Consider the following 23,882-nt stretch of genomic DNA (forward strand, 5'->3'; position numbering starts at 1 on the left):
GACTCATGTAAACGGGCCTGAGTCCGCGTTTCCCTTCAGAGCCGTTGATCATCAGCGGCCGCGGAACCTCTCAGCGCCCCTCGGTGCCTTTGTATCGCCGCCGCCTCACCGCGGAGATGAGCGGGGCCTTCCCTGGAAATGCCTTTTATGATGTTCGAACAACCTGATAGTTTCTGCTTTGCTTTCCTCGGGCCCTTCGGGCAGGGATGCTGCACTTGGAGGAGGAGGCAGCAGGGCGGACGGGGTGGGGAGGGGGTGTCCAGGCTGTGCCTTTCCAGCTGCGTGTAGTTTCTAGCAGGGTAGTGTCAGCGAAACCTAGCCTCCGCCTGACCCCAGGAGGTGCTCGGGGTGGTGGCTGTGTGCACAGCGGGTCCTCTCACCAGGCAGAGCGGGGGGTCAGCAGGCCAAGAGGAGGGTGGGCAGCACGCGGCACCCGGGTAACTGAGGGCACGGCTCCCGACACCCAATGGCCACCTGCCAGAAGAGGTGCAGCGGGACAGAGGCAGCAGGGGACCTGTGTTGGCACCTGTGTACGAACCAGTATGGCTTATTCCTCAGAGAGTGAGGGCACCTCCCCCCGCCTCCTCCGCCTTCTCCGCTGTTCCTTTGGCGATGAGATACCGTGAGAACTCACGTCCCTCCCACCCCCTCTCTCCTCTTCGCAGGTGTCTGACCGCTGTGACTACGTCTTTGTCAACGGGAAAGAAATGAAAGGCAAGGTGAACGTGGTGGTGAACTTCACCTACCAGCACCTGAGCAGCCCTCTGGAGATGACGGTGTGGGTGCCCCGGCTCCCGCTGCAGATCGAGGTCTCAGACACTGAGCTCAACCAGATCAAGGGCTGGAGGGTGCCCATCGTCTCCAACAAACGGTGGGCGTGTTAATCAGGACTCCATATTAGAGACCCACGCCAAACAGGCCTCGGCTAAAAATGGAAATTTGCAGGGTAGCTAATTTCAGGCCTGAGTGGATCCGGGGATCCCTTACGGGTGGAATCTCTCCCTACCTCTCAGCCTGGTTTGCTACGTGTTGGCCCCGTATTCGTTTTACGTGAGGCTCCAGACTTGCACTCCATCCACAGAAGGTGCGTCCTTCTCCTCCCCAGTGGCTCCAGCAGAAGTCCTGGGGTTAGGCTATCCTCCCTTGGGCTGTGTGCCTGTCCCTGATCCAGTCACCGTGGCGAGGACACGGAATACACTGCCCGGTGAGGCCTCGTCCACAGTCCCCTGGAGGAAGAGGTCAACCCTGCCTGAACCAATGGGCTGATACCAGAAGGAGGGGGCCTGGGAATGCATTCTGGCTGGACCTGGGCAACCTCTCCGTGCCCCCAGCCCGGAAGCTCTCAGATTGCTTGGTCCTAGGGAGATGAAGTCAGAGCCTGTGACCTGCATGCCTGGCCCTTTGTGCTGATGGTGCCTGATAGGGTGATAGGTCTTCATTTTTCTTTAGTTTATTTATTTTGGGGGTGGGGGGAGGAGCAGAGAGAGAGGGAGAGAGAATCCCAAGCAGGCTCCACACTCAGCACAGAGCCCGACACGCGGCTCGATCCCACAACCGTGAGATGATGACCTGAGCTCAAATCAAGAGTCAGATACGTAACCAGCTGAGCCCCCCAGGCGCCCCAGTGACAGGTCCCCTCTGTCTGCACCGGGCACCAGATGCCAAGAGAGTTGCAAGAGGTCAGGCTCTTTGTTCAGGGACTTTGTCACCTCGGAGAAACCCGTGCCTGAGGACTCGCATGCCGGCGACCTACAGAAAGTCAAAAATGAGCATGCGCGGAATTAGAGGAGGAGGAAGCTCTCCTGGTGTCTGTGTGCTCAGCGGGGGAGGAGACTGGCACTGGTCTGAGGGATGACCTCTGTTTACATCCCTGCCCTTGGAGCTCCATCCCTGTTAGTCTTTGTGCTGGGTGACGGGGAAGCTTGCAGGCCGTGGGTCCCACACGTGGTTGGAAGATGGGTTCGGCAGTGATCCTCTCCTTGGTGACCGGGGTCTCTGATGTGGAGGTGGCAGGGCGGCCTTAGGAGGGGTTACTGAGCCTGCGAGGGCAGGTGGGTGCCAGGACTCCCCCGAGGACGGGCCGAGTCTGATCTCGGCACATCAAGATGCAGAGTGTCACGGCTGTCCTGCTCAGCTCTGACAACAGAATGGGGCTGTCGCTCAGATAGAGACCACGACATGCCAGAAAGAATGGGCTGGGTAGAAGGCATCAGACACGAGGGAAGCAGCTAACATCTGTCCCCGAGCAGAACCATGGCGGCCCTTTCTACACTTACTGCCATGTGACCTTGCCTTGAGCTCAACACTGACCTCCTTGCGGTGCTGGTTTTAGGGCCATTCCCACCGTCCCCAGCCCTGTCATAGGAGTTACCCATCACTGCACAACTTAATGACGTATCCCCAAACTTAGTGGCCGAAAGGAAACACGTATGATCTCACCCTTTCTCCGGATCGGCTGTCCAGGCATGGCTGAGCTGGGTCTCCCACAGGCTGTCTGGTCAGCTGGAGCTCGTGTGGGGAAGGCTCTGCATCTAAGCCCACGTACGTGGCTGCCGGCCGGCCCGGGCCGTGGAACGGAGGGCCCTGGCTCCTCACTCGTTGTCCTGGCATGTGGCCAGCTCCGTAGGGTGGCTCACGACCCCGTAGCTTGCTTCAGGAGAGCAAGCGAGAGAGGAACCGAGGAAAGGATACGTGTCACAGTCTTTCAGACCCTAATCTTGGAAGCGACTTCCCCTACCATTGGCTGTGGTCTTGCACTGGAGGAAGGTTCCCGGTTCCAGCTCACACTCAAAGGGGGGGGGGGTCCACCAAGCACGTTCCTGGAGGTGGGGCTCCCCGGGGACCTTAGGAGCTCTGCTGACCACATCACAGCCCCTTCTGACTGTCAGGACTCATACACTTGAGTGTCACCTGTGTACCCACCGGGCTGGGCTCGCTGCCCACTGCCCCTTGCAGCCCCTGCCGTCGGCCCAGATCAGGACCTGTTAACCTGAACTGACCCTTTGACAGGCCGGCCCGGGACAGCGAGGAAGAGGAGGAGGACGAGAGGAGAGGGGGCCGTGGGTGCACTCTCCAATACCAGCACGCCATGGTGCGGGTCTTGACGCAGTTTGTGGCCGAGGCGGCGGACCGCGGGGGGCACCTGGTCCACCTGCTGGGCTCAGACTGGCAGGTGGACATCACGGAGCTGGTGAATGACTTCACGCAGGTGGAAGAACCCCGCATCGCCAGGCTGCAAGGGGGCCAAGTCCTGATTGGCCAGGAGCTCGGCATGACCACCATTCAGGTGAGCAGCGCGCCAGGCAGGGGCCCTCTGTATCCCTGCCTCTTCTCTGGCCAGACGAGAACGGTCGGTCGTGGCTCAGGACAACACCTATTTCTAGAGTGAAAGAAATCGTCCCCCAAATAATACAAGCAGTGCAATGACGTGACCGGCATCTCGAGATTCCTCGCGTGTTGCCTGCATTTATTTGGCAGACCCTGGACAGCTCCTCTGGTCGGGTTTTGTTTGAAAGCCGAATACGCTGTCTGTCTACACCATGGCGGGTGTTACCATCCTGGGGAGAAGGCTCTTGGCCCGAGCTAGCCTCGTGGGAACCGTGGGCATGGCCAGCGGCTTCTCGCTGCCCATCATCGCGTGGAACAGCTCTCCATCCGCCGTGATGCCCTGCCGTGTGAGGTCCCACCCCAGGCTGGACGAAAAGTGGGGCGTGTCAGAAATGTGCTGAGGAGAGGAACAAAGTTATGTCGCCCCCACGGTGTCGGGGGCACCCGTAGCTGGGAATGAATGGGAGAGGACCAGGGCACAACAAGGGGGTTGGCAGAGAGAGGGAAGAGGCAGAGAGAGAGGGAGAGAGAGAATCCCAAGCAGGCTTCAGGCTGTCAGCACAGAGCCCGATGCGGGGCTCGATCCCGCGAACCTTGAGATCACCACCTGAGCTGAAATCAAGGGTCAGATGCTCAACTGACTGAGCACCCCAGGTACTCCTGCAACATGGAGTTTTGAAACAAACACTCTCCAGGACGCTGTTCCAGGCGGCCCCTTGGGGTTAGTTGTCTACCTCTGGTCTGAGAACAAGCATGGTTCCTCCGCGGCTGCCCCCGATCCCGCTCTTAGCCATTCAGTGGGGTTTCTGACACAGCTGTGTACAAGGAGGCCTTGTCAGGGAAGTATTGGATTGTGCAAGATTTAAAGCATGTCCGTTCTGGAAAATCGGCTGGTATTTAAAAGAGATCATTTTACTCAAGGAAGAAAATAAATGGGTTTGAGGTGACCCAGGGGTCACATGCTCCAGTGACCTCTAAGACCTGAGAAAGTAACTGTGAGCAAAGCAGGCCGGGCGTGAGCTGAAAGACAGCTACTGACTCAGGCCCCCAAGTGCTGGGAACCCCGTAGGGGTCGGTGCGGACAGTGGTGAGGGCCGGGCTGCTGCTCATATCCTAAAGCTGCCGACGAAAACTCGAGTCTCGTACGGCCAGATGTTGCAGCCTTTCCAGAAAAGCGAGAAATATTTTTGTAGTAAATCCTCTGATTGTCTTAAGGGTGGCCATTAATTCCATTTTAAAGTTTTATTTATGTGAGACAAAATATATCTGCCCCATAGACAAGAGCTCGAAACCTCCACGGTTGGCGTTTAATTGAAAGATCTAAACCAAAGATCTAAATTCCTGGAATCTGTCTACAACAGGCTAAATTAATGCCTGGAAACCGGATACACACACGGGGCATTAATCACTCCCCCTAAATGGTAGCGTGGGCACAAGGGGAACAGCATTGTGCTCGCGAATCAGGCGTTACGGAGGGGGAAACGGGCCAGCTTCCCACATGTTAAACCTGGAGAGTCTTTCCTGGTGGGACAGCTGCTGCTGAGACCCTCTTACCTACTCCCACCGAGTGCTCCTGAGTTACAAGTTCGCTTGTCCACTTTGTCCTGGGGACTCTTATGTCATGCTGACTGCCATTCAAATTGTCCTAACCAGACCCAGAGACAGAAGGCGGCATGTGGGGGTCCTGGGAAGAGCTGCCACGGTGACACATGTCTTCATAAATATCAGTAACAACAGGCACTGAGAAACGTGTCAGGAGAGCAGGTTAAAGGGAGCTGGGAGGGGCGCCTGGGGGGCTCAGTCGGCTGAGCGTCCGACTTCGGCTCCAGTCAAGATCTCACGGTGTGCGAGTTCGAGCCCCGCGTCGGGCTCTGTGCTGACGGCCCGGAGCCTGGAGCTGCTTCAGATCTGTGTTCTCTGTCTCTCTCTCTCTCTCTCAAATAAATAAACGCTTAAAAGTGCATCGTGTTTTCACAAGAGAGCTACATCTTTTGGAAGAAGGCATCCCAGGGAAAGACCCGTTTCTGTCATTCTGGCTCATCTGTCTGTCTCTACGCGCATCATTGATGCCAGTGCAGGAATTCCTGCGACCACAGAAAGCTTTTCCTTCTGTGTTGGTTCTGCCTTTCAGATCCTGTCACCTCTGTCGGACGCCATCTTGGCGGAAAAGACCATCTCCGTGCTGGATGAGAAGGTGACCATCACAGACCTCGGGGTCCAGCTGGTGACCGGGCTGTCACTCTCCCTGCAGCTCAGCCCAGGGAGCAACAGAGCCGTCTTTGCCACTGCAGTGGCTCAGGACCTGCTTCAGAGGCCCAGACAGGTGTGGAGACGGGGCTGGGGCCACACAGCAGGTGGGGGCACGCGGCAGGCGGGTCGCCCATCAGGCGTGGCTGCCCCTCGGCCAGCAGTGGGGTAGCAGTGCCTCTGGGAGGTGCCCGCGGCCTGCTGCTGAGTCCCCGCAAGGAAGACGGGGCGGCAGGTCTGGGGCTATAGAGGTTCCCTTCACCGGGTTTGTAGTTCAGCTCAGGGCAGAAGGACCTCGTGGGGATGTCAGCCGTATTCGCAACCCACGTGCTCCAACGGGGCGCTGTGTGTGTACGTGTGCGATGTGTATCGTGCGGTGTATGTGTTTGCGTGTTGATGGCACGGTTTCCAAACGAAGGGTGCTGCAGATAGGCCATCTGCAAAGGTTGGATGTGCTCCTCCCTCGTTAGAGGGGGGCAAGCATTCTTTTTTAGGGGGAACACAGAGGTGCCCCGTTTGTTGTGGAGCAACAAAGCCGTGGTCTCCGGCCGTTGATTCGCCCCGTGCCTCGTGAAGCAGGACTGTCCTCCCGCGGGGCTGCGGGGAGGCCGCCAGCCCACGCAGGGGTGTTCCTGGCAGCTTCCCTACTGGACGGGAGCCCCCTCCCCCGGCACCCGCACCCGCGGAACCGCCGAGGCTGTGCCCGTGCTCCGAGCCGAGCCAGGCTTGTCCCAGGACACACGGAGCCTTCGCGTCCCCCCCGCCTGTACCGCTCACCGGGTGTTCCTCGGCAGGCGTCACTCGGCCCCTTCGCTGTGGCCCGTGCGTGCAGCGGTCTGGGTTATAAAACCCTGGGAAGGGCGTGATTCCAGTAGCAGATGTGAATGGTCGCCAAAGACCAACGTTTTTCTCAGGGCGGGATGCCAGGCAGGAAGCAAGGTGCAGGTCACAAAGGAGAGATACCCCGAGGCTGCTTTCCGTCTTCAGGGGAGATAAAATCAGGTGGACCACCAGCCAGGCGTTAAGGAAGCGGTAAGATAGAGTTAGAATTAGGCCAAAGAGCTAACGTTCCCAACAGGCAGAGCTCAACAGGGGACCCTGAGGTTTGCTCCGTGCGTGGCTTGGATGGCCCTTAGTCCCTGCCTGCACCTGGCTCTGACATTTCAGTTGCAAGAAGCCCAGGGGCACTTGAACTTCCTGCTCTGATTTCGTGGCAGATCGGAAGAACCTGGCGAATCAGAGTCCCGTCCGGGCGCTCCTGCACCGTGTCGGTAGCGTTTTGCACCTAGCGGCTGGGCTAAGCCGATGCCGACCGGTAGTAGAGTCTAGTGGCTGAGCCCAAGGAGCTGAAGCCGCGAGCCACGTTGGAGGAGCCTTCCTTCCTGCTTCCAGAGACTGAACAGCCCCCGTGCAAAACTGGCTCTGTCACGCTCAGGGGCCCTTGGCTTGCGAGCAGGTGAAATCCACTCAGGCGAGCTTAAGAAAACAAGGGGTTTATTACCAGGATTGGGGGCTCTCACGGACCCCGGCTGTAGGAGCTCAGAGGAGGAAGAGTGTCTGCAGTCTCTCGGTGGCCACACCTCCTTTTGGTCTGTCTCTTTTTCTTTTCCTGGAGATAAGTGCTGTCCCCAAACACTTGCTTAGCCCTGCTCCATTGCGGTTGCTGCGAGGGGGGCTTCATCCCCCAGATTTTTGTGAGCCCCCCACGCATCCTCCCACAGCTAAGGCGTCAGTCCCGTCTGTCTTATTTCAAGTTTGACAGATAGAGAGAGATGCCCGTTGGCTCAGAGCTGTTGAGATGTGCGTCTCATCCCTGGTCCAGTCGGCCCGGGCTGGGTGTACAGGATCACGTGCCTGTCCAGGCTAGTAATCCTTCCGGGCTTGGGGTGGGGCAGGTTCTCCGACATCTGGGGGAGGCAGGTGGCAACGGGCCCACCAGTTCGCTGTCAAGCACGGTGACGTCTCCACTCCCATTAAATCGGAGGTGATTTCGTCTGCCTGGTCCACCTAGTCCCAAGGAAAGTTGGTCTAAAGCAACAAAGTAAAAAGGCAAGAGACTGAGATGGGTGCAGACCTTGGCCTTGGATGCCCTTCGGCCTCCCCATCTCCCCAGCTGGTTGAGGGGGGAGTGGCTGGCAGAGAAAGAAAAGCCAGATGGCGCTGGCTTTATCTCCCTGGCTGGTTTGACTCCTGGTGTCCCAAGTCCACGCTGGGTCCGGAAGCGCGTACAAACCTAGTCCTGTAGACCCAGGTGAGGCGGGACCAAAGCCCACACTCCTCTGTGTGCCCCTGTCCATATCAGGGGCTTTCATCTGTGTTGTGAGTAATGAGCAGAGACTCGGTATTAAAGCAACTTAAAAAGTAATCCAATAAATATTTTCCGCGTAAACGTGTAACACTTGCAAATGATCCCACTAGCCAGTAATATCCTTTGACCTGCAATTTATGTTTGCGCAGACGTAGATCTCGCCCTGCCTCAAAACCCCGTCTTTTTTTCCACACCCCAGAGGGAAAAAGAGGATCTTATTCTGGAGTGTTTATTACGAGCCCGGGTTCATTGTCATTTCAGTCTGGTGGTTGTTTGCTGTCGGTTTTGCGTCTTCCTAAGAGTTGGTTTTCTTCCGTGACCTCCCGTGCGTCTTGTCTCTTATTTCTGCGCTGCTTAAAAGGTTTTCCTTTGTTCTGGTCGTATTATCCTGGCCACAGAATGTCTACTTTACAAAGACTTGGTGTTCGGTGACCTTTGGGGCCATGTTGATTGGTTTATTTTATTCGACAGGAGGCAGCCATCAGTTGCTGGGTCCAGTTCAGCGATGGCTCCATCACCCCCTTGGATATCTACGATGGGAAGGACTTCTCCTTGATGACCACGTCCCTGGACGAGAAAGTGGTCTCCATCCACCAAGACCCCAAAGTCAAGTGGCCGATCATCGCCGCTGAAACGGAGGGACAGGGTCCTCTGATCAAGGTCGAAATGGTTATTAGCGAATCGTGCCAGAAGTCCAAGCGGAAGAGTGTGCTGGCTGTGGGAACGGCCAACGTCAGAGTTAAATTTGGCCAAAGTGATGCTAACCCCAACACCAGTGACAGCAGACACACGGGGGCAGGAGTTCACCTAGAAAATAATGTCAGTGACAGAAGACCCAAAAAACCCTTGCAAGAGTGGGGGGGTCAGGGGGGACCGTACTACGGGAGTTCCTCCATGGGCCTCATGGAAGGAAGGGGGTCCACGACAGAGAGGTCAACCTTCCAGAGAAAGAAGAACCAAGAAAGCCTCCTAGACGACGGCCGCCATCTGCAGACTGTCCCCATTGACTTCACCAGCTTCCCGACCCAGGGGGGCCCGCCCAGCAGCAATGGGGAAGTGGACGAGAACGGCCTCACACAGGCATCCAAAGGGCTGAGCGACTTGGAGATCGGCATGTATGCCCTGTTGGGTGTCTTCTGCCTGGCCATTTTGGTCTTCCTAATAAATTGTGTGGCCTTTGCGTTGAAGTACAGGCACAAACAGGTTCCCTTCAAAGACCAAGAAGGTATGAGTCACTCCCATGACTGGGTTGGGTTGAGCCACCGGTCAGAACTGCTGGAGAACCACATTAACTTCGCCTCCTCCCAAGATGAGCAGATCACCGCCATTGACAGGGACATGTATTTCGAGGAGAGTAAGTATCTCCTGAGCACAAACTCCCAGAAGAGCATCAACGGGCAGCTGTTCAAGTGTTCGGGACCCACCATTGCTGACGGGAAGGATCAGAAGAGTGAGCCCCCAACGTCCCCGACCTCAAAAAGGAAAAGGGTAAAATTTACCACCTTCACCACCATCCCCTCGGATGAAGGATGCCCCACCGTGAACTCCGTCCCGACCAGTGGTGAGGACACGGACTGGGTCTGCCGGGATCTGGACCCTGGGGAAAGCAGACAGCCACACCGCTACGCGGGAAGGTTACGTGAGGACGTGTAAGCCGGGACACTCGCACACATTGCTTCGCACTCAACTCCCAGCCTTTAATTTGGGGACGGAGCGTAGCGACCGGACACGATGAGGTCGTCCCTGTCCGCAGAGCCCTGGAAAATGCCCCCGGCTCGCCTGGGGGTGGCCCCACATCGGGACCCGTGCACACGTCCCACCATACGGTGTCTTGGTCAGTGCCGAGAGGCTCACCGTGCCTGGCAGGATTTTTAAAACTTGCAGGAAAAACCGAGTTCTGAATCACTGAGCTTCCGAAAGGTTCTGGGAATAAGCAGCCCCCCTCTGCCCAGGGCCCTCTTTCTGTCTTTAATCACAGCACTTGGGAGATTGCGAAGCCGCGTGGCTCCCGTGTGCGGTCGTGCAGACCGTGGAAGGCGACCAAGACTCCGCGGAAGCGTGTGCCTCGCTGGGGGGCGGCGTGTCGCTGGGGTCCGGACGCACAGCTGGCCGGGCGCCGGGTCGGGGGCAGGGGCCAGGGCGAGGCAGCTCCTGGGAGGCGGTCACCGCGACGGATTGTCTCCCAAAGCCCAGCCCGGCCCAACGACAGACCGGGGCGCTGCTGACGGGGACTGAAAGGGAGCACGTGGGCAGAGGGGCCACAAATGTCTCTGTAACTGGATGCGGAGAAGAAACCAACAGACCCCTCGGAGCGGTCCGGGCGTTGCTCCCTTCGTAAGCTCGGGATACAGGGCGTAGAATGTCAGGCCGGTTCCAAGAACCAGGCTTTTTGGGGACGAGTTCACTGTGTCAGAATCTGTACTCACCCCCCCACCCGGCCACCTTTCTGAAAGCCGTTGGTCACTCGTGGGCAGTGGGGGCCTTTCCAGCGTTCACGGCGTCCTTCTTCCCCCACGGCCGGTGTGTCGGCTCCAGGGGACCGTCTGCAGTGGCCCCGCCAGGCGAACGTCACGTGTCCTTCTTGAAGAGGCAGGTCTCTGCGGGCAAGTGGTTCTCGCGGTGAACTCAACCCCAAGGGACCCTGGCTCCCCTGTTCCTCCGGAAAGACGGGAGAGCTGTTCGCGGACAGCCCCACGACGGCCACACCAAGCCTCCTGTCCGCGGCCACAGAGACACGTGCCGGCGTCCCTGCGGGGTGTGGGGCCGGGGAGAGCCGGGGCAGGAAGCCCGTCCACACCCCTGCGCGGGCTTGGACACGTGGGGGGACCAAGGCGTCCGCGCGTGGGGTGCAGACGGAGACCCTGCTCAGCCCTGAGAGGTTTGCTGTGGCTTGAATCCGAAGGACTCGGAATGCCCCCCTCCCCTCCGTGGGAAGCCTAAGAACGGGGGTGGGGGGTGGGGGGGATGAGCGGCTTCCGGCCCAGCTCCAGCTCCCGCCACGCTGGAAGGGGCGGGAGAGGGCCAGCGGCCTGGGGCACAGAGGCCAGGTCTCTTGGGTGTCTTCCCTGTCACTTTCCGTCCCTCTGCCTTCCTTCTCCTCTCCACTTCCTGTCTGTCTCTGTGTCTCTCTGACCCTGTTTCTCTGCTTGCTCTGTGTCTCTCCCTCCCTCTCTCCCCCCTCCTCCTTCCCTCCTCACCCCTCCTCCTCCTCTCCCTCCCCCTCCTCACCCCTCCTCCCCTTCTCCCCCTTCCCTCCTCCCTTCTCTCCCTCCTCCTCCCCTTCTCTCCCTTCTCCTCTCCCTCCTTCCCTTCTCCCTCCTCTTCCCCTCCGTCCCCCTCCTCACACCTCCCCCTTCCTGTCTCCTCCTCCTCCCCTTCTCCTCTCCCTCCTTCCCTTCTCCCCCTTCCCTTCTCCCTCCTCTCCCTCCTCCTCCCCTCCCTCCCCCTCCTCACCCCTCCTTCCCTTCTCTCCCTCTCCTCCTCCTCCTCTTCTCCTCTCCCTCCCCTTCTCCCCTTCCCTTCTTCCTCCTCTCCCTCCTCCTCCCCTCCCTCCCCCTCCTCACCCCCTTCTCCCCTTCTCTCCCTCTCCTCCTCCTCCCCTCCTCTCCCTTCTCCTCTCACTCCTTCCCTTCTCCCCCTTCCCTTCTTCCTCCTCTCCCTCCTCCTCCCCTCCCTCCCCCTCCTCACCCTTCCTCCCCTTCTCTCCCTCTCCTCCTCCTCCCCTTCTCTCCCTTCTCCTCTCCCTCCTTCCCTTCTCCCCTTCCCTTCTTCCTCCTCTCCCTCCTCCTCCTCTCCCTCCTCGTCCTCACCCCTCCTCCCCTTCTCTCCCTCTTCTCCTCTTCCCCTTCTCCTCTCCCTCCTTCCCTTCTCCCCCTTCCCTCCTCCCTCCTTTCCCTCCTCCTCCCCTCCTTCCCCCTCCTCACTCATCCTCCCCTTCTCCCCTTCTCTCCCTCCTCACCCCTCCTCCTCTTCTCTCTCCTCCCACTTCTCCTCCCTCCACTTCCTCCTCTCTCCTCCTTTTCTTCCTCTCCCTCCTCCCCTCCTCCACTGTCCTCCTCCCCTCTTCCCCCTCCTCCCCTTCTCCCCATCCTTCCATCCCCCTCCTCTTCTTCCTCCTCCCCTCCTCTCCCCTTTGTCCTCCTCCTCCCGCCTCCTTTACCTCCTCCCCCCTTCCTCCTCCCCTCTGTCTTTCTCCCACCCCTTCTCCAGTGCATATAACTGAATTCTCCTTAGATCATGGGTGTCGTTTCTGCCAGCTCACCCTTCCCACCTTAGCAGCCCCCCGCAACTGAGGTGCTCCCCATTTGCTCTAAGACTGGGATTCCAGCAGCCATAAGCCACCTGCTCCTGTCCCCAAGTCTACTCACCTTGTCTGGTTGGACAATTAAATTGTCACCCTTTTGCTCAATGACGGGGCTTTGCTCTCTGTGGCCTCCTTGTATTTCTTTCCATTTTTACCCGCGTGATGTCGTTTAATACAGCAGCCGCTGCCCGCTCCCAGACCCACCTCCCTGCAGAATGTATTGTAGGTCGTAAGGATGTAATATATGTTTATAAACTTACTGACTGTAAATATAAAGTTTGCATTCAGCGGCTTTATGGCTGTCCTTTGTCTTTCCACACTCTGACCCCCTCCGCGGGGCTGGCGTCAAGGCGGACGGCTCTCCAAACGCTGCGGCTTCTGGTAAATGAAAATGCAGATTGAAGGGGCCCAGCACAATCCAATTACACTCTTACACGGTGTAATGTGGTCTGTGCACCGAGACAATGTTGACACATGGTGACAAAGTGCACCGTGTACTAAGTATCTCTCCTTCAGGACCCGAAAGGATTTTCAAATAAATCACACGTGCAATTCCCTGCTAAAAGCCTGCTGACGGATGGTGGTAAGTGAGAGCCGTGGCAGGCGAGCGTATATCCCGGCTCCCTCTGGGCTGCAGCGGGGAAAATTGCTCTGTCCTTTTTTTTGGATCTCACGTGTGCATTCAGATGTCAGCTTCCTGAGGGACGCCCACCGTGGCTCTGGGCTGGATGAAAAAGGTTGACTTTTCCTTTCCCCTAATAGTCAAATGCAGCCCCAAAGCCATTCCACAGAAAAAGAAGTCGCGTGAAATTCTTGCATTCATGCAACAGCATCAATGGGCCAGTTACTCACTGGCATTTACTGGGCACCCACTGTGGGCTAGAAACTACCGCAGGCTTGGGCGATGGCACAGTAAATGTGACAGGTGGGACAGGAAGCATCACATACTTGCTCTCCGGGATGTTACATCTAGTGGGGGCAGGGAGATAACCTCGAAACACATCTCAGATCGTCCTCCGTTACAGACAGGAGATGAAACACATTACGGGACAAAGACGGAGCCGACCCTAGACGCTTCGGCCATTTCGCTTTTAAAAATCTGGATTTGTATCCCCTTTTGAAAATTCGGACACTTTGGCGAAATGGGGCTGACAACCCAACCTGGCCCTGGCTGGAAACGGTGGGTTTGCTATTGCCGCCTCCAGGCAGGACACCCAGATTGTCTCCCTGACCCAGAGTTGCCATTTGTGCCACAACTTTCCGTATAATAGAGGAATATTTCTCCCTGCTCATGACTCTACGCAAAAGTGAGAAAGGCAAATGTAGGCTGAGGGGAGTGCTGTGTTCGCAAGACAATTAGGGGAAAGTATATTGCTCTATGAAACAGAATAACAGCCCTGTGGTCTCCCAGGAAAACAGAGACTGTCGTTGTCTAACACACACAACCCCGGAGGCCACCACCCCACAGCCCGTAACGCGATCTCTGCCCAGAACTCAGGAAGGAAGAAGCCGTGTGAAAGTCTTGACGGGATGATTTTTCGGCCGGTGTCTTTTGTAATAAAGAGCTGCCACCGGCTGTCCCTCGCACCCGGACTGCGCCCTCACCTCTGCCCCCGCGGGGCCCCCTCGAGCCAGGAAGTTGCCCAGCTGCTGACTGAGGCCAGGCCCCCGGGGAACAGGAGCCGGGCTCAGCCGTGCCTCCTGGAGGTTGCGGCTTCACGGCTCCTCAGTGCCCGGGACGTGGCCATCGGGGGCCTCGCTCTGCTAGGCTGCCTTCGTCGTCCCGGACCCGGGCTCGGACCACAGAAACTTCCCGTCTCCCCGCCTGGAGGCCGCAAGTGCCAGATCAGCCGTGTCAGGGGCGAGCAGGGTGGGAGGGCTCTCCCCAGCGCCTGCTGCTCTGCTGGCCGTCTTTGGCATTCCCGGGCTCGTAGCGGCCTCACCCCCTCCCGCCTTCATGTTCCCGTGGTGTTTGCCCGCGTGCTGTGTGTGTCTGTGTCCAGATCCCCCCTTTGGTCAGGACACCAGGCGCATCGGAGGGCCCCCCCCCATAAGCCCTCATTTTCACCAATTACCTCTGTAAGAACCCCAAAGACCCCATTTCCAAATAAGGTCCCCTCTCCCACCGAGGGTTAGGACTTCAGTGTGTGAATTGGGCAGGACACGTTTTGACCCGTAACCATGACCTCTGGCCAGAGGCCCGGCAGCTACACTTGCGAGCACGTCGAGGGCAGCTGACGGTGACGCAGGCCAACCCAGAACCGGGCACAGGCCCAGCGGGCTTCCACGAATGCGTCCACAAAAGCCTTGCGTCCCTCTGTCCACACCCGCTTTGCAAGCGGGGTGATGCCAGGACACCCTGGAAATGTGAGGGGACGCGTATCCTCTCCCTCTGGGAAGGCTCGTAACTGTGAATTAACTACCCCGATGGTCGCTTCGTAAGTGTGGTCATTAGCGCTTCCCTGGGGGACACCCTCCCCCCCCACCGCTGTAGCAGCAGCCCTCACGGCTCTGGCAGGATGGGGATGAACTGGGATGCACCCCGCGGGCGGCCTGTGTCCCCCAGTCCAGTGGTGATCGAGGGCCTGGGTTTGCGCCGGGGGTGACCGGGGGGGTGACGGAGCGATGGGGAGGGGGAGAAGGACGTTGTGGCCAGAGGTCTAACGGAAGTCTGACTCGGGTCAGCGGACGCCCGCTCAGGACCAAAAGGCCCTCCTCTCTGCCGCGCGCCTGCCCCCGGCCCTGGCCCCGATGCTGGGTGTGTGGGAAAGGACGCTAATCTGCGTATCGTATGTGTGTGGACAGGAGCAGGAAAGGTGCCGGAAAGGCTAAGTGACTCTGGGAGGTGTGTTCATTTCCCTGGGGCTGTCGCAACAGCTCCCATAACCTGGAGGCTTCAAACAGCAGGGACCGACTGTCCCACCGCTCTGGCAGCCCCATGCCCCCAAATCAAGGTGCGGGCAGACTTGGTTCCCCCTGAGGGCTGTGACCGTGCCTCCTCCCTGGCTTCTGGTGGTCCTCATGATAGCCTGTCACCACGCGGCCTTCTCCTTGTGTCTCTGGGTCTACATTTTCCCCTGTTAATAGGGGCTGCAGTCACCCCGCTCCGGTATGACCAGATCTGAACCCAATTCCATCTGCCAAGACCTCTCTCAGAACAATGTCATATTCACAGGCTCTGAGGGTTAGGACTTCACTATCTCTTCTGGGGGGAGGGAGAATTGTACCCACTCCAGGGACAAAGTAGTCCCCTTGGGAGGGAAGGAGACCTGTCTGGATGTTTGCTTTAGTGAGAACCTTTTTATCACAAATGATATTTCAAAATCTTTTAACTGGACTTTGGCAAGGAAAATAAAAAATTCAGGATAGGCACAGAATTTATTATTCCAGGGAGCACGTCGGACTCCCAGACAGTTGACCCAAGGGTCCTGTGTCTTACCCTCCCCAAGTCCCAGCTCTGCACCTGCCCGTTTGACTTCATTCTCAGGCAGAGCTCTTTCACACGGGGCCCCCAGAAGCTCCAGCCTCATTGGTTTCCCAGCTAAGAATCTCAGAGTAAAGACAGTGACTGTCCAGATGCCTTCAGAAAAAGTCATTCAGGGGGCACCTGGGTGGCTCAGCCAGTTAAGTATCCGACTTCGGCTCAGGTCATGATCTCATGGTTTGGGTTCGAGCCCCACGTCGGGCTCCGTGCTGACAGCTGGGAGCCTGGAGCCTGCTCCGGATTCTGTGTCTCCCTCTCTCTCTGCCCCTCCCCTGCTCGCACTCTGTCTCTCTCTCTGTCAAAAATTAATAAACATTTTAAAAAAAGAAAAAAAGTCGCTCAGTTGACCCCTGCAGGCCAGCTTGGGTCACGAGCTGAAGCTAAAAGGAATCTGCCACCTGTAAGATGGAGTGACCCAGGCCTTGCTCATGGGTGTCTCCCTCCAGGCCTGGAAGATGGCGAAGGGCTAAGTCCCCACCTAAACCACAGGGGCTCACAGTAGAGAAAGGACGGTTTCCGAGAGGAAAATCAAGACTCGTGCCATAAGAATGGATCAGCTCCTACAAAGCAACTGACCCCACTACTCTTTCCTTGCCTTTTCTGGCACCCCACACTGGAACCGTATGCAGGAGCCCAGAAGACCGAGGGCCGGGCTGAGGAAGCGAGAGCAAGCCCTTTCACAGATGGCTGCAGACACCCTCCACTCTCTGGCTGGGTGCCTCCCCCCCCAGGGTCTTACGGGGCCACACACTGTCCGTGTCACTGCCTCTTTCCTGGTCGGCCAGACTTTGGGCTTCCCGTGGCTCCTGTTCCCTGATGGTCCATCAAGTCCTATCCACCCGTCATGCTAATAGGCTCAGAGTACCCTGGCCAGCGTTTGGTTTATTGGTTTATAACTTTAAAAGCTCCTGCCTTGCTCTACTCTGCTCCCTCTGCGTCCAGAGCATTTCATGGCTCTTGGATGAATCTACTAGGTAGACACTTCACTGTTTGCTAAATGAAAATGAACAGGGTGACCTTTTAAAAGCATCCATTGCGTCACTCCCAGCTTAAAACCCTCCAGTGACGCCCACACATCCTCGAATGGAGTCCGGAGTCGGAATGTGGCCCACAGGCCCAGGGTGATGTGGCCTCACCCGTCACCCTGCCCCCACCCAGCCTCTGCCCATCTCTCTCACGAAGTCCAGACTCACTGGTCTCCTTCATTCTCGTCCTCCCACAAAAGAGGCTCGTCTGCACCTTGGAGCTTCTGCCCTCATTGCCTCCTCATCATTGGGGCCCCAGCTCCTCTGGCCCTTCTGCAGGCCCACTCCGACCACCTTAAGAGCAACCTCATGCTCTCCTGTCAGCCCTCCCTCCCTACAATCCCCTCTTCTGCCTACCATGGCTTCCAGAACACTCTGGAGCTGTCCTTTCTAAGTATTTCCTTTCTTGGTTGTGTCTTCCCTTGTAGATTATCTTTCCAGAAGAATAAGGACCTAGTCTAACCTGTTCTATGCTATATACCCTGTGACTAGAGCCATGCCTAGCAAGAGTCAGCAGTCAATAAGCATTTTCTGGATGGATGGATGGATGGATGGATGGATGTTTGTATGTTTGCATGGATGGATGGGAAGAGGATGGATGGATGGATGGATGGGTGTTTGACTGCATGGATGGATGTCCATATAGATGGCCAGATGTGATGTGGGTGGGTGCATGGGTGGATGGATGGTTGGATGGATGATTGGATGGATGGATGGTTGGATGAGAGGTGGGTAGACAGATGGACAGATGACTGGATAGTTGGATGGATGTTTTTATGTTTACGTGGATGGATGGAAGGACAGATGGAAAATGAATGGCTTACAGATCAGGGAAGATAAAGGCATGGTCTAACAAATTAAGTTGGTATTTAGTGGGAACCAGAAAACCAAACTACAACTAGGGGGATTTTAAAATAGAATCTAATTGTTGCCCCTTATGGATGTGACACCAGCATCTTCCTCTGGGCCAATAGGGAAGTCCAGATTTGGTCTTCAAGGGAGGGAAACTAAAGGAGCTGCAATTCCTGTCCTCGGGAGACACACAGATGATGATACCTCTTCTCGTCTTTCTATAGAGACCTTTCTGGCTTGCTCTGAAGGCCTAAGCTTCGGTGAACAAAGCACGGTATGAGTTCAGTATCCCGCTTCTTCCCAGATTAACCTCACTAGACAGACGTCTCAGTGTTCTGCTAGTTGTGTTGTGTACAATCTATCCTCAGAGGTTGCTGACAAAGAGAACTTCTCTGGCTCTTTCTTGTCCCCACGGACAGGCAGGGGGTCCCTTCTTTTTTTCTAGCCCCCAGGTACTTGGACATGATTGGGCATGGGGGAGTTGGGGTGCTCACAGCCTGCCCTGCACGGCACTCGGGGCCACGTGACTGGCACCAGCAAGGACTATGAAGGGTAGTGACAGGTGGCACTCCCAGTGCGGGTGGGGAAGAGACAGTGGGAGTTCTCCATACTCTCTCTTATCCTGTTTTGGTGACCCAGAAGCCACATGCTGACATGGGGCACGAGTCAGAGCAGCCTGGACCCCCCACCCAGAGGGCACCGACCCTCCCACACCCCTCTTGACACGAAAGGAGCCTGTGTTCTGTTACATCACTGCTGTTATGGTGTAATTTTTAGAATTTTTAGTGTCGCAGGAACCTGGTTGATACAATATCGTAATACAATCTGTTCATCACATGCCGCTTGGTTCACTGAGCCGGTGGATTCCTGAGAGCAGACCTCCATGCTGAGGCGGGAGCTCTGAGGGCAGGAGGAGGGGACTGGATTGCTGCCAGACCAGCCACTTCCCCGCCCCCATCAAGGGTCTGCATGACTTAGATGCCCCCGTGGGCTGGGCCAGGAAGAGCAGGACGAAGGCATCACCTAGAGACAGGAGTGTTCTCTGGAGTCCTAATCTTCATTCTGATGCCAACGTGGGGAAAACACTGGGGACCCACTTGTCGGCCTCTCGTTGCTGCTGCAGGCTAATCAGTCAGCCAAGAACTGTGCCTGCTTTGCTCCACCTGTGACGGTGTCACCCAAGAGCCCGACTTTCCCCCAACGGCCTGGGTGCTGGCTGGTTCCCCGGCCACACCGCCGGCCCCCTTCCGCATCCGCCCTTTGGAGCCGCGTGGACATGGGGTGCAGGTGTCATGGCGCTCCTACAACCGGCCGCTGAAGGTCAGGTAACAGGACTGGGCTCTCCCACTCCTCCCCAGGGGCAGACGTGGGCGGACCTCCAGGCTCAGACCTTGGCGTGGCCTCAGCTGCTTAAAGGACAGCTGGGGTCACTCCCTTGTCAGTATTTGCAGCCTTTTGTGGTGCTGCCGTGACCCTGTGATAGAGCCAGGGGACGGACACAAGTCCCTTCACCACCCCCAGCCTCAGTTCACCACCTACAGTGCGGAGAGAATGTCGCTTGGCCTGGGCACCCCTTGCAAAGCCCTTGCGGACGCCTCGCTTCTCACACCTGTGCCCTAGAAGCTGTCACCTGCTGGAAGCCACCTCCCTGTGACCCCAGCCAAGTCCTACGGCTGAGTGTATGCTTTCTGGTGCACTCCGCGGGGCTTTGCCATAGCAGGCGAGCCGGTCCCACGGGAGGACCAGGCTGCCTCGTTAAGATGGCGGGAGCGATCCCGTAGGTGTCGCCATGGGACCTTGGCCAAGCAGCAAGGTCTTCTTGGCGTGGACACAGAACGCTGTAGCCCGCGGTGAAGACGGCCGACTGGCACCGGGCCTGGAGGACCCTTGGGGCTTGGGGGCCGTGGGGCATCCTCTCGGGCTGTGAGCCTGGCGCTCGCTCCCTTCCAGCCCAGTGGGTCTACAGGGCAGCTGGAGTGACTTAAGGTCCCCAGCCGGCCACCTTCTCGAACCTTGTGCCCCTCTACCAAAACAGACTGTGGTCTTGCAGCCTTGAAACGGGAAGGGCGTGCTACTCCCCAGAAGACATGGACACCGGTGAAAGTGGGAATTTCGTCCCTTCCCAGCACGGACACAGACGTCCCGGAAGATGAGATCCTCGTTTTCCTTTTAGCACCTCCCTTTCTTCCCACAATCTTAGGAGAATGTCAACCCGAGAATATCTACCGAGTCACCAGATTCAGCTGAATATCCCACTGATATTCCAAATTTTTCCTTGCTCCCAAAAGCAAGGAGGGCGAGTCTTGAGGGTGATCTGGGCTCCCTCTGTCCCCTCTGTCCTGAAGGGGCACGGTCCTCATGCCGTGTGTCCTTCCTTCGTCCCGCCTGTGCCCTGGCCCCACTGGCTGCCGTCAGTGTGCCACCGCATCAGGTGCCTCTCGCTGCTGACTGTGGATCTCTACGCTCCCAGTTTTAAAAAGCCTCAAGGAATATGCAAAACTCAGTGTTCTCCTTAAGGTATTTGAAAATAACTGTGGCTGAGAGAGAGAGAGAGAGAGCGAGAGAGCTCACACATGGGTTAAATAACGAGCCTGTGGTCCAAACAGTCCCCCAATGGAGTTTCAGTGAATGCAGGGCTGACTCTCCCCCCACGGAAACAGACAGCAACCAGACCACCGTGTGGAGCGAGAGGGTTTCAGTGAGCGCTTAATGGGGCAGGACCCGCCTTCCCCAAGGCGGGGTGCTTCTGCACCCAAGCTAGTAGCATGGATTCATTATTCACTGCCGCATAACAACACCCCCCAAACTTACCAGCTCACAGCAATGCATAGTTATTACTCATCACGATCTCTGAGGGTCAGAAATCTGGGAGCCGTCCCTCGGGGGATTATGGCTCAGGGTCTGTCGTGATGCAGGCTGAGGCTGCAGGCATCTGTCAGTTTGGGGCTGGATGATACACTTTGGGGCGGCTCGCCCACTTGTCTGGAAAGTTAGTGCTTATTTGAAAGTCTTGAACATTCCACTCTGCTGTAGTTTTGCTTGAGTGACCTCACAGCTTGGCAGTCAGCTTGCCCCAGAGCCGGAGATCCGAGAGACAGCAAGAAGGGAGCCACAGTGTGTTTCATGACCCAGCCCTGGAAGTCACATGCCATCGTTTCTGGTATTCTCTGGGTCACACGGATTAGCTGTATGTAGTATGGGAGGGAACCACACAAGGCCCTGAATACCTGTAGGTAAGAATCACAGATGGCCAGGGCACCTGGTGGCTCAGTTGGTTAAGTGTCTGACTCTTTTTTTTTTTTAATATTTATTTATTCTGGGGAGACAGAGAAATAGAGTACAAGCAGGGGAGGGGCAGAGAGAAAGGGAGACACAGAATCCGAAGCAGGCTCCGGGCTCTGAGCTGTTAGCACAGAGCCCGATGCGGGGCTCAGACCCACGAACCGTGAGATCATGACCTGAGCCAAAGTCAGGCGCTTAACTGACTGAGCCACCCAGGTGCCCCGAGCGTCTGACTCTTGACTTCAGCTCAGGTCGTGATCTCATGGTTTGTGAGTTCAAGCCTTGTGCTGGGATCTGCACTGATAACTCAGAGCCTGCTTGGGATTTTCTCTCTCTCTCCCTCTCTTTCTCTCTCTCCCTCTCTCTCTATCTCTCTGTCTCTCTCTCAAAATAAGTAAATAAACTTAATAAAAAAGAAAGAATCTTAGAGGGCCATCTTGCAGACTGGAGATCACAACCCTTGCAGGTAGGTTCTGTCCAACTACTAACAAAAATGACCTTCTCCATATTGATGAGCTTATATCCAACTGCTGAGAAAACCACTAAGGAAAGGGAATATCTCTTTCCCAGTGGTTCCAACAAGAATCCAGAAAGGGACTCATTGGTCTGGTTTGAGTTAGATACCCATCCTTGAACCACTCACCAGATAACCAGGGGAAAATGGAAATCTTCCATTGGCCAAACTTTGACCCACTCCTCAGCAGTGGGTTGAATCCTTCCCGCCCAAATCACATGATATTCCTCTTGGAAAATTCAGGTAAGCTTTCTTATTTCCATAAAAAAAGGGGAACGGATAGAGAACAGGGAAGATCAAGCAAGGTCAAGTAAGGCTCTGGTTGCTCCTTCAGAGAGTGAAGAATTGGCTGCCGGCCCTGTTCCTCACTCACCAAGTAAATCAATGAGCATCAGACCTTCAACTTGGGGACCTTTCGTGTGGGGTGAAGGGGAGAGGAGACCTCACCGCTGCCTCTCTGGGCTTCCTGGGCGATTCACCGCACAGTAGCCTGTTCTGTCTCTTTCCAATTGCTGAGATGGTTTAAAGTATATGAAGGCTTTGAAAATCATACCCAGCCTGTCTAAATGCTCCTCAAATAACTGAGCCGTAATCAATGTGTGCAATTAAAATTGTCCATTTTTTGATGTATAATTGTACAGACAAATAGCCTGAGCCATACACGTCAATATATAGATCTTGGCAAGGAGGATGACATATTACCAGCAGCTATTAAGCATATTGTACCCATGCTCGAGCAGGGCTGAGCAATTTGGGTCGGTGGATATGGATTGAGAGAGAGCCTGGTCTTGAGCTGTAGACGGAAAAGGTCAAAGGGATTTACTCAGAGTCACATGGCCTGTGAGTGGCAAAGCCAGGGTTTGAACCCTGTCTCCTGACTTCGCACCCAGTGCTTGTTGGTTAGGGCCACTGTATTATCCAGCCCCGTTTCCTAGTGACAGTCCAAGTTATTAGGGGATGACCCCAGTTGCGTGCATTCTCGGTGGGACAGTAAAGACCGGTGGGTGACCTTCTGCGCAGAAGTCAAAGATCACCTGGACGCCCCTTGACCCGGAGCTTTTCTATCACACCTGGGGGCCCAGCCAGCAGGTGCACTCACATTCTAGGCTTGGTTAACCAGGCACATGCTCTCTCGGGCCATTACCTCTCAAACAAATGACCAAGGACAGAAGGGGCTGGTGAAATGCATCCATTCTCTCGGGAGCTGCTCAACCCATGTGTCCCTGCTTGGGACCTTTCCTGCCGCTTCTGCTTCCCAGTCTCCAAAGCTACCCTGGTCCCTGCCTGTGTCCTCTCTCCCCAGTGAATTTCTGAGCTTCCAGTGGCCTTCTAGAAAATTTTACTTTGCTTGTATTAATGAGTCAGTTCCTTGCCTTCAATCATTCTACCTGCAAAAAAAACAAACAAACCGATCTTCCTATTATATGTTTCCTGATAATAACGGGGCATTTCTGTTCTCCTAGTATTACAGCCAGGCCACAGTCATTTGGGATCTCTGACACTTATGGGGTTTCTTTAATGTTTATTTATTTATTTTTGAGAGAGAGAAAGAGAGATGGAGGGGCAGAGAGAGGGAGAGAGAGAATCCCAAGCAGGCTTTGCACTGTCAGCACAGAGCCCGATGTGGAGCTCGATCCCATGACCCATGAGATCATGACCTGAGCTGAAATTAAGAGTCAGATGCTTACCTGACTGAAACACCCAGGCACCCCCTCTCTGATGCCTTACATTTTGATTAAAGTCCCATATCAGGGTACAAGCTAAGCTTCCAGGAAAAAGAAAATACATTCATTACATCCTTTCTCAACCTCAGAATTATCAATATTGGGGGCTGCATAATTTTTTGGCCATTGAAGGATGTTTTACTGTGCCGCTGGCCTCTGCTCTCTAGGCACCTGTTGCAACCCCCTCCTTGTTTGACAACGGAAAATGTCTCCAAACGTTTCCAAGTGTCCCATGGACAGCAAAATTGCTTCTGGCCAAGAACCTCTCCTCCACTGAACCTGAGCCCTCTTTCCAGCCTCCAGGGAGAAATAAAAGGCAGAGGAGGGGAGGGAGAAATTTCCCTTCAGATGGACGTGACCCTGGAGTTGCACACCTCTCTTCCACTCACCTCCCATTGGCCTGGACTCGTCCCCACCCACCCTGAGCTGCAAGGGACGCTGGGAAGTATCACCACCCAGGAAGCCATGTGCCTAGCTCAAGTTTGGGGGATCCTTTCACGCAAAGGAAGGCGGGAAGAATGGATTATGGGGACCACGGGCAGTCTCTGCCCAGGCCCTGACCTCTCGGAAAGCCCATCTCACGGGGTCTTCCAAAGGCAGTGCCGAGAAGGCCCATGAATTCCAGTTACCTTGGCTGGGTATGTGTGGAGAGGATTGTGTGTTATCACATGCATGCACACACACACACACACACACATACATACATACACACCATGTATATATCTTCACATGCACATAAATATATTTCTGCATTATTATATATTTATACACACCTCTGTATTTTATTGTGTCCCCCCCACCCCCAGAGGCAGAGGA

At 56.1% G+C, this 23,882-nt stretch overlaps 1 protein-coding gene across 1 annotated transcript; it reads left to right on the plus strand.

Annotated features, from left to right (window-relative positions):
- Nucleotides 1-671: 671 nt before the first annotated feature.
- On the plus strand, nt 672-11,032 carry LOC122203575 (transmembrane protein 132D-like). Its single transcript, XM_042910529.1, has 4 exons — nt 672-871; nt 3,010-3,286; nt 5,459-5,650; nt 8,354-11,032. The coding sequence occupies exons 1-4, from the start codon at nt 708-710 to the stop codon at nt 9,533-9,535; spliced, it is 1,815 nt and encodes a 604-aa protein (XP_042766463.1). The 5' UTR covers nt 672-707; the 3' UTR covers nt 9,536-11,032.
- The last annotated feature ends 12,850 nt before the right edge of the window (nt 11,033-23,882 follow it).

Source organism: Panthera leo, chromosome D3, assembly GCF_018350215.1.
Source record: "Panthera leo isolate Ple1 chromosome D3, P.leo_Ple1_pat1.1, whole genome shotgun sequence".
NCBI classification, from domain to species: domain Eukaryota; kingdom Metazoa; phylum Chordata; class Mammalia; order Carnivora; family Felidae; genus Panthera; species Panthera leo.

Bases quoted from the DNA above. Each gene is read 5' to 3' on its own strand.
- LOC122203575 (XM_042910529.1), top strand. From the start codon at position 708: ATGAAAGGCAAGGTGAACGTGGTGGTGAACTTCACCTACCAGCACCTG. The intron at 872-3,009 runs GTGGGCGTGTTA...ACCCTTTGACAG, and splicing joins CCCATCGTCTCCAACAAACG to GCCGGCCCGGGACAGCGAGG. The intron at 3,287-5,458 runs GTGAGCAGCGCG...TCTGCCTTTCAG, and splicing joins TCGGCATGACCACCATTCAG to ATCCTGTCACCTCTGTCGGA.